Source organism: Astatotilapia calliptera, chromosome 20 (assembly GCF_900246225.1).
Source record: "Astatotilapia calliptera chromosome 20, fAstCal1.2, whole genome shotgun sequence".
Lineage (NCBI taxonomy): Eukaryota > Metazoa > Chordata > Actinopteri > Cichliformes > Cichlidae > Astatotilapia > Astatotilapia calliptera.
In genome coordinates this window covers 1,589,792-1,607,214 of record NC_039321.1, presented here as the reverse complement: position 1 = coordinate 1,607,214, position 17,423 = coordinate 1,589,792, and the positions used below count along the sequence as shown (strand labels likewise).

The 17,423-nt window shown below is 39.6% G+C and overlaps 1 protein-coding gene across 2 annotated transcripts; it reads right to left on the bottom strand.

Moving 5' to 3' along the window:
* Nucleotides 1–11,705: 11,705 nt before the first annotated feature.
* LOC113013812 (polymeric immunoglobulin receptor-like) lies at nucleotides 11,706–17,044 on the bottom strand. 2 transcript variants are annotated; one of them, XM_026154992.1, is made up of 7 exons: nucleotides 16,845–17,044; nucleotides 15,222–15,557; nucleotides 14,251–14,565; nucleotides 13,593–13,685; nucleotides 13,249–13,344; nucleotides 12,687–12,727; nucleotides 11,706–12,602 (listed from the first exon to the last, which is right to left on the bottom strand). In XM_026154992.1, the coding sequence occupies exons 1-7, from the start codon at nucleotides 16,882–16,884 to the stop codon at nucleotides 12,483–12,485; spliced, it is 1,041 nt and encodes a 346-aa protein (XP_026010777.1). In that variant the 5' UTR covers nucleotides 16,885–17,044; the 3' UTR covers nucleotides 11,706–12,482. The 2 variants fall into 2 exon arrangements, with proteins under 2 accessions (XP_026010777.1, XP_026010778.1); XM_026154993.1 differs by having other exon boundaries at nucleotides 13,593–13,682.
* Nucleotides 17,045–17,423: the final 379 nt, after the last annotated feature.

Sequence of the window (17,423 nt, the reverse complement as noted above, 5' to 3'; positions counted from 1 at the left end):
AAATTGTGAAACAACAAAAGTGAGCTTATTTTGTCCAGTGAGGTCCCTCCCTACTGTAATGTTAACTGGAAGAGGTTGTGGAAGTTCAATGAACTCCCAGGTAACTTCCTTTATTTTGTTTATGACTTGCAGTTTGTGTGTGTGTGTCTGTGTGTGTGTGTGTGTGTGTGTGTGTGTGTGTGTGTGTGTTTGTGCTTACCCCTGCACTCTTTGTTGGCGATTGTTGAAAACCACAAAAGTTTACATCAACGCAGAAAAACAATAAAAATCTTTTAAATACGCTTCAAACTTGTCGCTTGCTTTTATTCCTCTTGAATAAATTACACACAGATCAAATGGATTTACTCATATGAGAGAATTGAAATGATTTTGTGTGTGTGTACCTAAAATGTGCAAATGCACACAGAACAGACAGAAAGAGGAAGTAAATGTTAAATTAAAGCAGCGTCAGCTCCTGATTGATCAGACACAGGGACAAGCGACTGACAGGTTGAAGTTGTTCTCCTGAAGTATAACATATTTCCTCCATTTGGATCACTTTGACAATGAAGCTCCTGCATGCTGTGATCTTCTTCTTATCAGGTGAGATCTGATGACCTTTGTATTGCTGTAGCTGTGTGTAGTTTTTCAATTAATCTTTTTATAATATTGATGCTAGCTTCTACACAGGGCGCAGAGGTGCTTGGTTGTGTTCCTGAATTTTTTTGACATGGGTGATATACTGTGGGATGCAAAAGTTTGGGCAACCTTGTTAATAGTCATTATTTTCCTGTATAAATATATATATATATATATATTGGTTGTTACAATAAAAAAGTCAGTTAAATATGTGATATAAGAGACACACACAGTGATATCTGAGAGGTGAAATGAAGTTTATTGGATTTACAGAAAGTGTGCAATAATTGTTTAAACAAAATCAGGCAGGTGCATAAATTTAGGCAACACAAATGGAATCAATATTTAGTAGATCCACCTTCTGCAGAAATGGCAGCCTCTAAACGCTTCCTGTAGGTTCCAATGAGAGTCTGGATTTTGGTTGAAGGTATTTTGGACCGTTCCTCTTTACAGAACATCTCTAGTTCATTCAGGTTTGATGGCGTCCGAGGATGGACAGCTCTCTTTAACTCACACCACAGATTTTCAATAATATGTCAGTCTGCCCCAGGGCAGCTGTGGCTACAACTGCAGCTTGCCTCCTCCAGTGTGTGAATGTGTGTGTGAATGGGTGGATGACTGGGTGTGTAAAGTGCTTTGGGGTCTCTAGGGGGGACTAGTAAAAGTGCTATACAAATACAGGCCATTTACCATTAAGGTCTGGGGACTGAGATGAGCGCTTTACTAGTCCCTAAGGACCCCAAAGCGCTTTTTACATTCAGTCATCCACCCATTCACACACACATTCACACACTGGTGATGGCAGCTACATTGTAGCCACAGCCACCCTGGGGCGCACTGACAGAGGCGAGGCTGCCGGACACTGGCGCCACCAGGCCCTCTGACCACCACCAGTAGGCAGTAGGTGAAGTGTCTTGCCCAAGGACACAACGACCGAGACTGTCCAAGCCGGGGCTCGAACCGGCAACCTTCCAATTACAAGGCGACTCTTGAGCCACAATCCAGCCCCGGCGCAGCTTCAGCTTTGTCACTGATTCCTGGACACTGGGCTCCAGAATCTGCTAATACTGAGCGAAATCCATGTGTCCCTCAACTTTGACAGGATTCCCAGTCCCTGCACTGGCCACACAGCCCCACAGCGTGATGGAACCACCACCATATTTCACTGTAGACAGCAGGTGTTTTTCTTGGAAGGCTGTGTTCTTTTCCCTCCGTGCATAACGCCCCTTGTTATGTCCAAATAACTCAGTTTTAGTTTCATCAGTCCACAGCAGCTTATTCCAGAATGAAGCTGGTTTGTCCAAATGTGCTTTAGCAAACCTCAAGCAGCTCTGTTTGTGCTGTGGGCGGAGAAAAGGCTTCCTCTGCATCACTCTCACATGCAGCATCTCCTTGTGTAAAGTGCGCCAAATGTTTGAACGATGCACAGCGACTCCATCTGCTGCAAGACGATGTTGTAGGTCTTTAGTGCTGGTCTGTGGGTCGACTCTGACTGTTCTCACCGTCGCTTCTGTCTATCTGAGATTTTTCTTGGTCTGCCACTTCGAGCCTTAACTTGAACTGAGCCTGTGGTCTTTCATTTTCTCAATATGTTCCTAACTGTGGAAACAGACGGCTTAAATCTCTGAGACAGCTTTCTGTATCCTTCCCCTAAACCATGATGGTCAACAATCTTTGTCTTCAGGTCATTTAAACAATGTCTTTTTATTAAGAGGTTTCCTTTTATACACATAAACATCAACATATATATTATACATATAAACAGAAAGAAAAGAGAAGGGTTACAGATGATCTGTACATTAAGGTTAAGTAGTACATTTAGGCTGTGAAATGAGTTCAGAATTGTATCTTCAGCTGTGAAATAAAAGGAAAAAAAAGAAAAATAAAAAAGGGAAAGAAAGAGAAAAAAGAAAGAAAAATATAAACATAATCCCATTCATCCCCACCCAGGTCACTGCCCTAGACCTGCACACTGTATTTCCGCACCTGACTTAAGAGAGTTTGCTGAAAAATTCTTATAGATTTTGAAAGGCATCAAGGATGTTTTGAAATTTCCCAGTGGAGTTGTGAAGTGAGTGTCTTATCTTTTCCAGTTTTAGACAGGCCATGAGGTCATATAACCACTGCTTGTGAGTGTGAGGGGCAGCGTCCCACCACCTCAGTAGGATTGCCCTCCCGGCCAACAGGGAGCAGAATGATAGTGCCTGTTTTTTAGAGGCTGGTAGAAGCACCTCATTCCCACTGATGCCAAACAGAGCAAGAAGGGGGGCAGGGGCCAGCGTCACACTGAGAATCCTGGACATGGTATGAAAAACCTCTGACCAGAACTGAATGGGCTCTATGCACCACTTTGAACTGGATTAAACAGTGGCGGGCACATAATGATGTTGTGTTGAGTGTTGTGTCTTGAGCTTGGATGAAGTTGTATGTGTCAAATTTAACATTTTATTGTAAAGCAAGGAAATCAGCCCTCTATTGGTTGGATTGAATTGTAGGATAGTTTCTAATAGTGTAGGCTCTGGTGGAGGCTTGAGCTCGAAGTCTGGGAAAAAATAAAGTGCCTGACTTGCAAGTATCTGAAAAAGTGTAATGATGGAAGAATATAACCTTCCAACTTAATCAGGTTTGTCACTGTGCACATAAAATTTGGATTTGTCATGTAAGAGTAAACGTTCAGTCGAGTACGTTGTGAGTAGGTCAAGTATTGTTTTAAGTTCTACACGCTTTTTAAATATTTCATGACTCTGTTTGAGAGCATACTGTTCATCGGTCTCCTTAATTTGTTGCATGAACTTATTTCTTTCATGGGTGGACTGTTTTGTAATTCTTGCTGAATAAGCAATAATCTGGCCTCTGATATACGCCTTAAAGGCATCCCATACGACAAGGCTGGAAGTCTCTGGGGAAGAGTTGGTGGCAAAGTAAATGTGTATCTCATCCTGGATAAACTTTACAAAATTTTCATCCAACAGGAGGGTCGAATTGAAACGCCATTGTGCAGCTTTAACAGGAGGATGTGGAAGAGACAGAAACAGAGTAAGAGAGGCGTGATCTGAAATAACTATGCTATGTTAGGCACAGGAGTGGACCTGCTGCAGACAATAGTGTCAATGATAAAGTAATCAATTCTTGAATATGTATGGTGCACATGTGAAAAATAGGAGTAATCTCTTTTATGAGGATTTAGAGTACGCCAAACATCACACATTCCATATTCTGATAGAAAGGCATGAATGACAGATGCAGATTTGCTTAAATCATTGCTCTTAGTGGATGAGTGATCCAGGGCTGGGTCTAACCAGCAGTTTAAATCACCCCCCAGAAAAAGAGAGTAGATATTTAAGTTGGGTAAAGAGGAGAATAGTTGTTTAAAGAAATTCTCGTCATCTGTATTAGGAGCATACACATTTACTAGAGCAACAAGACTGTTATACAGTTTCCCACTGACTATGACATATCTGCCATATTTGTCTGCTACGACATTGTGGGCCTCAAAGGGAGTGTTTTGCCTGACCAATATAGAGACCCCCCGTGCCCTAGCTTGCCCTCCCCACAACAAAAAATGGCTGCCAAAAAAAAGAACAAGAACAAGCAGCGAGCTCTTCAAACTTAACATACTTAGAGTGTTACTACTCCTGTCTATGATAGCAATAACCTAGGTGTTGAAGCAATCGAACCACTGCTCCAGTGGCCATAGCAAAGTAAGCTGAAACCCCTTATAATACTGTTAAGTTTTGAAACTGTACTGTAAGTCCAAATGTAATTGCTGGAGTGTTTCAAAGCAGAGTCCAAGTATGTAAACAAACAACCAAACACAAAAAAGATGATGTAGTTCAATAAGTACTACTGGTATAACTGAATTATTGAATAAGAACAGACAGAAGGCTACGAGTAGATAACAAAACTCCCCGTCTCTGTGCAGCAGGTATTACATCATTAGCCAATGGGTAGAGGTCAATGAGGTTGCCTCCTTATTTATCAAAGAAAAAGAAAATTATTGTCATTTGAGAGTTGTTTTGAGACCCCCATGTTGCTACTCTTCAGAGAAAATTAAAACAGGAGGGAAACTTACAATTGACCCCCTTAAATACTCTTTCTCATTATTGGATTCACCTGTGTATGTAGGTCAGGGGTCACTGAGCTTACCGAGCCAATTTGAGTTCCAATAATTAGTTTTGAAGGTTTTTGAATCAATAAAATGACAACAGTGCCCAAATTTATGCACCTGCCTGATTCTGTTTAATTAATTATTTCACACTGTCTGTAAACCCAATAAACTTCATTTCACTTCTCAAATATCACTGTGTGTGTCTCCTGACATTTTATTATTATAACAACCAACGATTTATACAGGAAAATAATGACTATTAACAAGGTTGCCCAAACTTTTGCATCCCACTGTAGGTTCTTCAGACCTGCACTGGTTAGCATGCTGTTAGTTTCCCCTGTCAAACCTACGGTCACAGACAGAGGGAGGCAGAGCTGTCTGTTTGGGCTAATTCACCGTTTAGCTGTCACAAGAAACGCACAGTTCGTGACCATGGCGCAGACAAACAGATCACATTTTGTACCCGTTTAACATCTTGTATTGACACTGAGCTGAATCACCTGTTTTCACTGTTTCTCTGTCCAACAGGTACAACTGGGTTTGTCAAAGCCAGGATTTGGGTTGGACCTGAAGGAGGGAATTTATCACTTCGTGGTTACTTCACTGTGTCTGGAAACACAAAGTTCTTCTGTAAGGAAAAATGTGAGCGAGCAGAGAACATTCTCATTAAAACAGATGGAACCACAGCTCAGAGCAGCAGATGGAAGGTTGAATACAAAAATGCATCTTCAGGAAGAGGAATGCTGTTTTTCACCATCACACATACGATTAAGTCTGATTCAGGAATGTACCGGTTTGGTTTGGGTCAATCTTCAGCTCCAGATTCATACTTAGACATTGAGGTCAGAGTTTCCAACGGTGAGTTTCTATCAAACGTCATTGAATTCATAACTGTGGAATGCCAGGACTGCCATAATGAATTAATTAAATACATCATTAACCTCTGAAGCCCCAAGCCTACCTGATCTCCTGCCTTTTGCCCCCGTATCGGGGGGGGGGGGGGGGGTTGGGGCTTAAGAGGTTAAATAATTAATTAAATGTGTGAATAATTAATTAATTAATTCAATGTGTCATAAATATTTTTTTAAATTAATTATTTCCAATTTGAATTAATTATTGCCACATTTCATTAATTATTTAATGGTGTATTTAATTAATTCATTATGGCTCTCCTCCATAATCCACCTGCTCTCATGCCTGCATAAACTCTCAGGCTAAATACAGACCTATTTTAACTCAGACATTTTAACTAGTTATTATCTAATTCATAGATTACACTGACTTGAATTCACTGAATACACTGTATTAAAATGAGTTCAACTGATTTCAATTACACTCAAAGCAGACTAGATTATAACACACTTTGAGTAATAACACACTGAAGCTCTGCGTTAGACTAGCACAGGAAATGTTGTCACTAGAGTGTAACAGCTCACAGGAAGTACAGATAGTATTTAATGAGTTTTCATCTATTTTATAGAATTTAATAAAAGCTCTGGATTCTTCCGTGCGCAGACTGAGGGAGAAGAAATCTCATTCCCATGTCCCAATGCTGTCCATGGGCAGAGGAAGTTCCTTTGCAAAAAGCCGTGTAAAAAAGAAGGAAATATTTTGATTGACACAACTAACGACAAAGCCGAGAATGGCAGGTACAGCATCAAATACACAAAAGGATCTGCCGTTGGACTGTATGCAGCCATCAGACAGCTGACCAAGTCTGACACGGGACAGTACTGGTGTGGTTACGGCGACCCTTTGTCTCCGGACTCATACTACACTGACGATATTTTTGTCGTAGAGGGTAAGTTTACCAAATCATGACAAATTTCTTTGTGTATTTATAATTGAATGTGTTTCAGAATCTGTAATTAACCATTTTCACCAAAATCATTATGTTTCTAACACACACACACACACACACACACACACCCAGAGACAGGAAGGAGTCTGAACAATCGGATGCAGGTTTATTTATCAATTAATGAATTTGGGATGTGTGGTGTAAAGAAGAAAAAAGGTTGTGACCACTTACACCCAGAACTGCTGAAGACTTAATTCTGACTCCATAAAAATCAATGTTAATGCCTGATAAGATAAGATAAGATAACCTTTATTAGTCCCACACGTGGGAAATTTGTTTGCATTCGGAGCGGACATGCTCCGTTTTGCGTAACTATTTTTAAAGCCTGGTAGAACTGCAACCATATAAGCTAGCGTAATATTTTTTTTGCATATGAAACAGGAGGAAGTGTACTTACATCTTATACATTCAGCTTGTGCTAGTTCACGGTTTCCTTCCACATAAAGCTTTGCAAAAATTGCATGAAAAGCATTTGCAGCAACAAACACACAATATTCCAGAAACACGCTTTGCCGATCTGACCGTCAGCACGATCTAGCTGATGCCCAAAACGGGAAGTGATGTCATTTTTACGGAAAATGTTTTTTCCTATAGGGCATTTACAGAGATATGCTGGTGTTTTTAAAATTCATGTTTGAGTTTAAGCCTTTCTGTGTAGTTTCTGGGATGCTTAGAATTCAGATTACACTGTAAGAAATAGTTGATTTTGATGCACATGCTGTTTATTTTGCAAATTTGCATTAGAACTTGGCTCTACGGTAAATCTTAAAGGGTTAAAAGACATTTTCCAGTTGGTGAAGGTATGTGCACTGGCACTGAGGTCAGCTGGCCTGTCAGGTTGTGACCAACTTTGACTGTAGGTAAACTAATGAGATACTTAACTGATTATAGTATTGATTCTGTATTTTGTTTCTATTCAGTACTGTTAGCACAATTAACTTGCTGAATCGTACCAGGATTTTCTTTAATTGATTAACTACTTTGCGTTGATTGTTTGCAGCTTCAAACCCTCCTGACTCGACACAACAGACAACAACACAGAGTCACACTTTCACTGCAGGACTCTCCAAACCGTCATCAGACTGTCCAGGCTTCGTCCTGCCTCTGGTTGTGTGTCTGTCCTTGGTTGGAGCTTTACTGTTGTGTGTTGGTCTCCTGCTCTACTACATTAGTAAATTGAAGAGGAAAGCTGTATTAAACATCAGAAACAATGACTACACGGTCATGAAGGTGAGTTTCCTTAAATCATTTTGCTTTTTTAAAAGATTTATTATGATAATAACCAAAGAAAATAAAAATCTGTTTACTGCTTAAATTTTCTGATTGACACGTTTCACCACGTTTTCACCAACATTGAGCAGTCTGAACAACATCAGCTTCAAAGTCTGATCAGTGTCTGAGAGAATAAACATAATCTGTGTGGAAGCACAAGGACACACGGTCATTTGGATCAAACTGATTCAAGAATTTGAAATATGTTGTCGGCTGAAACTTGTTCTTTTATTTTCAGTTGTCTTCTATCAACGATGATTAGACTCCTTCCTCTGCACATGAAGACTCCAAAATGACCAGGAACAGAACTACCCTGCATTTATAAAGATGAACATGTAAAAGTAATGCTAATGTTGTGTAGCTTAAGAAGTTTAGTCAAAATTTAATTTTCGTGAAAACAAAACAAAAAATCTAATTGAAGTGTGTGCAGCATCTTTGTTTTTCAGTCAGAGCCACCACACTAGTAAAATGTCAACGTGATGTTGGCAAAAATGCCATAAAATCTTAAGGATTCAGTACATTAAATGTCAGGTGTGTTTCCAGAACCACTAAAAACTGCTGTAATCAAACCTATACTGAAAAAGGATGATCTTGACAAGACACAAATGAACAACTACAGGCCGATCTCAAATCTCCCATTTTTAAGTAAGATCATTGAAAGAGCAGTTTCTCAACAGCTCAATTAATTCTTAACACAGAATAACTGCTATGATGCCTTCCAGTCAGGTTTTAGACATATGTTAAACACTTTGCCACAGCGGATTTAGTGCTGTGGTTCTGTCTGAATACAGAGAGTGGAAAAATGTCAGTCTTAGTTTTACTGGATCTCAGTGCAGCATTTGATACAGCTGACCACAACGTATTACTCAAACAACTGGAGAACTGGGCAGGTCTTTCAGGAACTGTACTAAACTGGTTCAAAACATACGTAGAAAACAGGAAATACTTTGTATCAATAGGTAACTTCACATCTGAGCAGACAAGTATCACATGTGGAGTTCCCCAAGGTTCCATCTTGGGACCCCTTCTGTTTAACATCTACATGCTCCCACTGGCACAGATTATAAACAACAACAAAATAAACTATCACAGCTATGCAGATGACACACAAATATATATCACAATGTCACCAGGAGACCGAGGCCCTGTACAGGCTCTTGGTAAATGCATTGAGGAAATCAATGACTGGTTGTGCCACAATTTTCTTCAGCTAAACAAAAACAAACTGAGGTAATAGTCTTTGGCGCCAAAGAAAAACGATTACAGGTCACCAGAGAACTTCAATCTATACATCTAAAAACCACAAACCAGGAGAGAAATTTGGGTGTAGTGATGGATGCAGACCTAAACTTAGAAAAACACATTAAGACAATAACAAAATCAGCTTACTATCACCTCAAGAATATATCAAGGATAAAAGATCTGATGTCTCAACAGGACCTGGAAAAACTAGTCCATGCATTCATCTTTAGTAGGCTTGATTACTGTAACAGCATCTTTACAGGTCTACCTAAAAAATCAGTCAGACAACTACAGCTCATTCAGAACTCTGCTGCTCGAGTCCTCACTAAGACCAAAAAAGTGGACCACATCAGTCCAGCTCTGAGGTCCTTACACTGGCTGCCTGTCCGTCAGAGGATAGACTTTAAAGTTCTGATGCTGGTCTATAAAGCTCTGAATGGTTTAGGACCAAAATACATCAGTGACCTCCTGACCCAGTATGAACCTTCCAGATCCCTCAGGTCATCTGGATCCGGTCTTTTATCAGTTCCCAGAGTCAGAACCAGACACGGAGAAGCTGCATTCAGCTTTTATGCTCCTTATATCTGGAACAAACTCCCAGAAAGCCTCAGATCAGCTGAAACACTCAGTTTATTTAAATCCAGGTTGAAGACTCACCTGTTCTCAGCTGCATTTGAATAAAGCACCAAATCCACACTTTTAAACATAAATTTCAAAACTTATATTTTAACTACTGATTTTATCTACTTTTTGATCAATTTTAAATCATGCTTTTTATTGTTTTTGTTTTTTAATGTCTTTGTAAAGCACTTTGAGTCACCTTGTTGTTAAATTGTGCTATACAAATAAACTTGCCTTGCCTTACATTACAAACCAGTGGCTGTTTACATTGTTGGTATGTTCATCTTTTACAAAGATCTGTGAGCACATCAACATATCATGGTTGAACTGCCTGTTGTGTATTTGTGATATTGACAAAAAAAGAAAATAGTCGGATTTCGAGCATTTAGTTCATAATTCACTCCTCAGCTACGGTCGCCATGAGTGCAGAGCTAAAAGCTAAAAGGTGACCTTGAGGGTCACCTTACATTAGCAGAACAAAAGGTGCCTATAAATAAAATTTATTATTATTATTATTATTATGCATTTTGCATTAAACTGTTAAATACAGTGAAACTGTATAAAATACATATTAAAAAGTTCAGTATTACGGTAAAATACTGGCAGCTATGGTTACCAGAATTTCACATGGAAAATATGGTGACAATGCAGAATACATAACGGTATACTTTGTTGAGAAATGTAAAATTCACAGTGAACTTTGGTTTCTGCACAATAATTACATTAAAATAAAAAACCAATATAATGTAAACCTGTTAGAATACAATTTTAAGAAGATAAGATAACCTTTATTAGTCCCACACGTGGGAAATTTGTTGAATTGAAGAAGCTTGATTACCGTCTTCTATTGACAAAGCACAGAAGTAGTGATGGGCAGATGAAGCCCCATGAAGCACTGAAGCTTTTCATCCAATTGGTTCACCCCAACGCGAAGCTTCATGAAGCTTCATTTGCTCTAGCAGGACACCTACTGGACGTAAAAATAATAGCTGGCATGAATTTGAAGAGTGTGGCATTTTGCACACAGCCTGTAAATGTCAACAACAAAAGGAGTGTGTAAAACACCTATAGTGTAGTGATGGCAGTATACTGTGTATATTTATGCTGGCAGTATGGAAAATGATTATTTGCGGCAAAGTTCGAACCGCTTCATGAACCAGTCACGTGGTACAGCCGGGCAGCGAGGCTTCGGACGTCATCATTTTCAGCTCCTCCCATAAATGAAGCAAGCCTCGATACGCGCTTCGCGGAAACGCCCCCTCCATTACTCGACACACGCTCCGAAGCCTCGATACAGAACGTCCCATCACTACACAGAAGAGCTGTTGTCAAGAGATGTACTCTAAGACACGTCTTCAGCTGAGAATCAGAGAGGAGAAACACACAGTTTTTACTTGCAGCAAGGGCAGCCACAGAGCGCCCGCACGAGAGTGAGCGCTCAGGGACTTGCGCTCTGCCACTGCCCTGGTCTTTATTTATAGACATCAGTGGGTGTTTGTTCCTTACATTGGAATGTGGATGTTTATATGTGTGTGTGCGTGTGTGTGTCAGAGTGTGACCCCATAAAGACTTCCCTAAACCTGCTGGTCTGGAAGTCCAGCAGTTCATCTAAACAAAAGGCACTTAGCCTAAAAGAGACATAGATACGTTTATCCTGCCACAAAAAAATAAGAGAAGGTACGACCTCTCCCATGCTCCCAGGATGTGGGTGTGAATGCCAGAGCACTCTGGAATGTACACAAAGTCTTGTAGTGAACAACAGCCTAAGTCAACATGCAGTATTCTACCTTATATGCAAACTTATATTATTAAAAGATTATACTGACTACTAAGTACAATTTTCCATTGACAGCTGTATAATACAAAACATGTCTTTTTATTCAAAAGTTCAAATTAACAGTAAATTGTTGGCAGCTGTTTTAGCCAGAATGTCGTCTAAAAAATTAAGCTCCAACAAATGAGGCCATAAACATAACAGGGCTGATTGGTGTAAAATTTACATTCTATGACGTTTTGTTATAATTTGCTAGATCTAATTAATATCAAACTTAATCCAACCAAAAACAAATAAGTACATAATAAACAGTCAAAATTTAAAACACTTGATACTTGCAGACCTGATAGTAGAGGTCTTTCAAAAAAGTCTCTGATGGTGTCTGAGGAACTGGAACAGGTTTTGAAAACTGCAATTGAAATGAAATGCAAGTAGGGCTGGGTACCAAAACACAATATCTTTTTAGTACTGACTGAAAACATTCAGTAGGTATCCATACAGAAAAAAAAAATTTGGTGCAAAATTTCTGTACTTTTCTAATTCAATCTCTGTTATTGAGCCTCACGGGTCCTTTTCTTCTGCTGCCTTAAAAAGTTCCAGTCTGCATCTGCTGACTGTGACACATGTCATAAGTGCTGGTTTTGCTTGTATTGAAAGAACACGTGTGTCATTTTTACTGAATATGATTTCAAATTTATTCATTTTAAAAGTGATAAAGTTCATGGAGCTGAATTTCTCTTTAGGGTCAGTGAAGGCTAACATAACAAAGAAAATAAGACAGTACACGAATCAAACCAAAAATAAAACATCATAACTTCCTAAACTAAATGAAAAAGGATAAGCATCCAAATTCCAAGAGACACAGTCAGCACCACAGACAGGAAACTGTACAGACTGAGGATGAATTCACAGCAGATTCATCCATTCTGTGTACAAACTGTGTCTTTGATGCACTGAAACAAACCCAGGTGTGAATCCAGAGAGTCTCATGTGTGGTGTGTGAGTGTAGAGTAGGTCTGGTCCTGGTCCCTGCCGGCTGGATCGAGGCTTTGGTAGATCGAGTCTTCACGTGTAGAACCTGGAGTACAGTTCTCGTAGTGGACGTCCTGAAACAGAGATAAACTGTCTTCTTCACATAAAAAGAAGAGACTCTGACTTGGTTAAATCATTTGTGCTAGAAAGAAAGTCACCTCCATGTTTGTGCCCTCTGAGTTTCCTCTGGTCCTCAAACCTGTGGAACAAACAAAGGATGTTCCTCTGTTAGAGGGAACAATCATTCAAAGTGCACGTGAGGCTGAAGATCACTGCTGCCCCTCCTGTTCTTTCATCCTGCTTAGTTGGACTTTATTAGGCTTCATTTTAGACTTTGCCTTCAGAATCAAAGACTCACATTTGCTCGAGTCTCCTCCTGTGTACTGAAGAAGTGATCCACAATAATTATACTATTTTACAGTTTTCATATATTTTTCCTGTTTTTACTTCACACGTCTGAAGCAGAGAACATCTGGATCAGATCCTGCTGACAGTGTCCAGAGTTCATGTGTGACACAGTTTAGGATTCAGTTACTTCCAGTGTTTAACATCATCTCTACAAGTCACTCCACTCTCCTCTTAGAGCCCAAAGTGGACAAGCAGGATGAAATATTTTGATGTTTGACTGCAGCTGTTTGAACAGACTTCAAGTGAAGTGAAAAAAGAGTTTTTGGTTAGAAACGAGACGTTCTGTGTGTTTCTGTGTCTCTGTTGTCTTACCTCTGCTGCTCTTCCTCTTGATGCAGATTATTAGAACAGTCAGTGATGAGAGGATGATGATGATGAGCAGAGAGATGATTACATACAGCAGCACACCTGTGACAGCAGAACAAGCTTGTTTTACATATTGATTGATGAGTTGCACATGTAGTGAAATAACAGACGTGAAACGAATAAACAAACAGATAAAAGTTCTACATGAACAAGAGGAGCTCACAGAGAATTTAGAAAAAGAAAACGAGTTTGGCACAACGTCACACTCACATCATACTTCTGATTAGAAAAGCTGCCACACAGGACAGGCTGATTAAAAACATACTGTCTTCTCTCATAGATGGATGTACCTGCAGATGCTGCTCTTTCAGGCTGCTCAGTGCTTCCAGTCAAAGTTAATGAAGGTGTGCAGCTTCCTGTAGTCGTGGCTGATGGTCCAGCTGCTGAACAAGAGCAGAGAGGAAAGTTTGACTTATAAATGTTTGGAGCTGTGAAGAAGAAAAACACAAAGATTCAAAAATCAGCTGAGAAATCAAACGAGCCTTAAATGGATCCACTGACTGAGAAAAAACCAGTTTGGAAAATTTCGTTTTAGATTAAAAAAATGCACTAAAATAGTTTAACAATGAAATAAAATATGAATGTATGTTGAAATATCAGGTTCTTGGAAACAATAAAGACATTTAGGGACATTAATGGTCACCTGTTCATTTCCAGCTCCACACTCTGATTCCTGCTCTCCATCACAGTAACTTTACAAAGTTCACATTCTAAATAATCTTGTTTCTAAATAATTCTGTTTCTATGTTGAGATAAACTGAGTGCTGAGAGCAGCCTGAGCTGTTGGCTCACAGGGATCACTGTACAGACACTGAGCTCATTATTAGAAACTTTGCTCGTGTTCAACATGAACATCCACCACTGGAACAGCAGATATATGACAGGAAATAAGGAACAGCTGAACAGCTCCACTCTGACAACATTTGATTAATGTCAGTAAAAACTCACCGTCTGTGACAGTGACCGCAAAGTCTCTGGATGAACTGCTGGAAGATCCCCTCAGTAAACATCTGTACCGTCCTGAGTCAGACTTGGTCAGCTGTGTGATGCTCACATACAGAACTCCTGAATCATATCCAATGTTGTATCTGTCGCTCTGAGCTTTGACATCATTTGTATGAACAAGACCGTCGCCTCGTCCACATTTTCCCCTGCAGAAGAACCCTCTGTCTCCAGAGTGTTCAAAGGAACATCCGACTGTGAGAGAGCTTCCAGTTTCTTTATCAAAGTGTTTCAGCTGATCATCGTTTCCATCCAGCAGTGCTGTTAAAGAGACAAACAACCAATAGTTACTATCAGTGCTGAAGATGATGCAGTCTGATCAGAGTAACTCCAGTTTGATCCACAGTTACACTGGGAGCTGCCCAGTTCAACCAGTCTGACAGAGGAACTGTTGGACTAAGTGAGATTTAAACGGCTTCATCATCAGACTGATTGGATTCATGAAAATCAGCTTTTATGACAAGTATAGACTCTAAACTGTGAACCCTTCATGGTTTTAAGTACATTTAAAGTCTGGATGGACGTTTGTGTATTGAATGTGATTTTCACACATTCATTGAGGAAGAATCCATTTTGCTGTGAGGGGAACTCTTGGAAAGATCAAACCGACGACACAGAAGCAAAAACTCATCAAAGAAAATCAAAGTTACATCAGAAAATCTTCTTTCATTCATCAGCGTCTGTTTCTGACATCAACATTTCATTCACATCATTATCAGCTGACACACTCACTAATATTCACACACACTCGTGTCCCAGCTGCAGTTCATCGGTTACTTAGAGGAGTCCAAATGTAACCAACAGTTGACAGAAGAACAAACTTCAGCTTCTTTAAACCGTCAGCAGCTGTCAGTGAAACTCAAACTTTGCTTCAGGAACAGAAACTAAACATTTCCACAGCTGAAACAGAAACTCACCTTCAGCAACAACGATCACGAACCGTTCGTATGAAGCTGATGATGAAGATCCACCCAAACCACAGCTGTACTGTCCAGAGTCAGACTCAGTCAGCTTTGAGATGCTCACATATAAAACATAAACTGATTCTATTTCATATTCAATGCTGTATCTGCCTGTTTGAGCTCTGACATCAGTTGTATTAATGAGAATGTTTTCTCCTTCACATTCTTCTCTGCAGAACATCTTCCATGTTCCTGGAGACTCAAAGGAGAATCCAGCTTTAAAATCTCCTCCAATGACTCCATAGTGAAGAATCTGAGCATCGGTGACTTCAGGGTTTCCATCCTGCAGAGCTGTTGGAAACATGAACCATCAACAGTTACTGTTTGTACTTCCTGTAAGAAGCTGCAGTCTGATCACAACATTCACACACAGACACACTGAGACTAAAGTCTGAATAACAACAATGATTCATGTCAAATACATTTTATTGTCTAAAGTGGTGGAAAATCTTCTTCCAGTCGACACGACTCAAAATATATCTGAACATGTTTCCTATGCATGAATAAAATGACAATAAAAGATGAAGATAAACAAAACATGTAAATGACTCATAACTCCTCTGTGTGGTACTTGTAGTAATTATGTGTTGAGAGATTGAAGCAACAGCTCAACATGCAAGTTTTTCATGTGTTTCATCCACAGGAAGTGATGTCATCATTTAGTTTAAATGTACTGCTGGTGTCAAAGTTCATGAAGCAACAACAAAACCAGTGATGAAGTTTTTATTTGTTGTAATTTAGTTTTACTGAGTAAATGAAATAATCTGATGATTGAAAGCAGCAGTTTTTCCCCTTTATATCACTGACTACAGTTTGTTTGAGGACGTAACAAATACTTGCAATGAACGACATGTTATTGAGTAATTTATGACTCTATTTCAAAGCTCTGAAGCCAAACTCAGCAGCTGATGTGAGTCAGTTACTTTATGTGAATGATTTCAGTTCATTCCAGCATTTAAACTCTGTGCAGTCGTATTTCTGTTCAGCTCCAACAGGACAAACAGGAAGAATTAGGAAATAACTTTTCACACAACTCTGGGTTTGAAGATGCTGACAGATTTCACTCACGTCACTCACAGGTTTATATTTGTCTGCAGGAAGTGATGTCATTTTGTCAAATCTATATGCACTGTGGGAGTGAACTGTGAATAGTCACAGTGAAGAAACATGAACATGTAACAGTAAAAGCAACAAAATGTGTTTTTGTCTTTCAAAGAAAAATTCATTGACTTGATCAACAAGTTTGTATTTTCAAATAATAACTGAAAGTATCAGGTGGAGTTTTTATTTTGATGTTACAGGTTATTTTGAGGACGTAACAAACACTTGTAAGAAACCATCTTTGAAAGGACGAATCCTAAAGCCAAAGTGAGCAGCAACATGTCCATGAATGTCTCACTGTGATGGTTTCTTCTGTCCATACTGGCCACAAACACATCCATGGAATCATGAATAAAAGCAGTTTGAATGGAAGAAGCGTCCATGAAAGTGACTCATAGCTGACTCTGATCATCATGTTTAACAACAGAAACATGTTGAAGAAGGAGAGTGACAGAAAGAACAAGTGAATGTACTCACAAAGGAAGAAGAAGCAGATCAGAGTGTGACGGACTTTCATGATGAGGCTCTGATGGTTCACTGCTGCCTCTCTTCTTCTTCACTGGAAACCAGGAACTTGTGACGCCTCACTTCTCTAACTGAAGGAGTCCCTCCTCCAAACACCACAGCACCTCTACACTCCTCCCCTCTGCATCCGTCTGTGAGTCTGCTGCAGGGCTTCCTGCTCATTCATGCACCTCTTTACATTTACATTTATTCCTGAAACCAGAATTCACATCACTAATTTAAAATGTGATGATGTCTCCAGCTGATTCTTCCACCTCAGCTAAAATTCATTTAGTCTTCTTCTAATATTAAAACTCTTAAATGATCATAAGTGTCATTGTTATTTATACATATTGTTCTTGAGACTTCACAGCATTTCAGTACCTGCTGACTCTGAGGTTGTAAGTCTGTCCGACCTTCATTAAAGATCTGGGCCCGTATCCCTAAAGAATCTTTGTGCAAAAAGTGGCTCCTAGCGGCCAAATTCTAAGAAAATTCTCAGAGTCATGATGTTTTCTTAGAATTTCCCCTAAAAGTGACACGACAATCCCA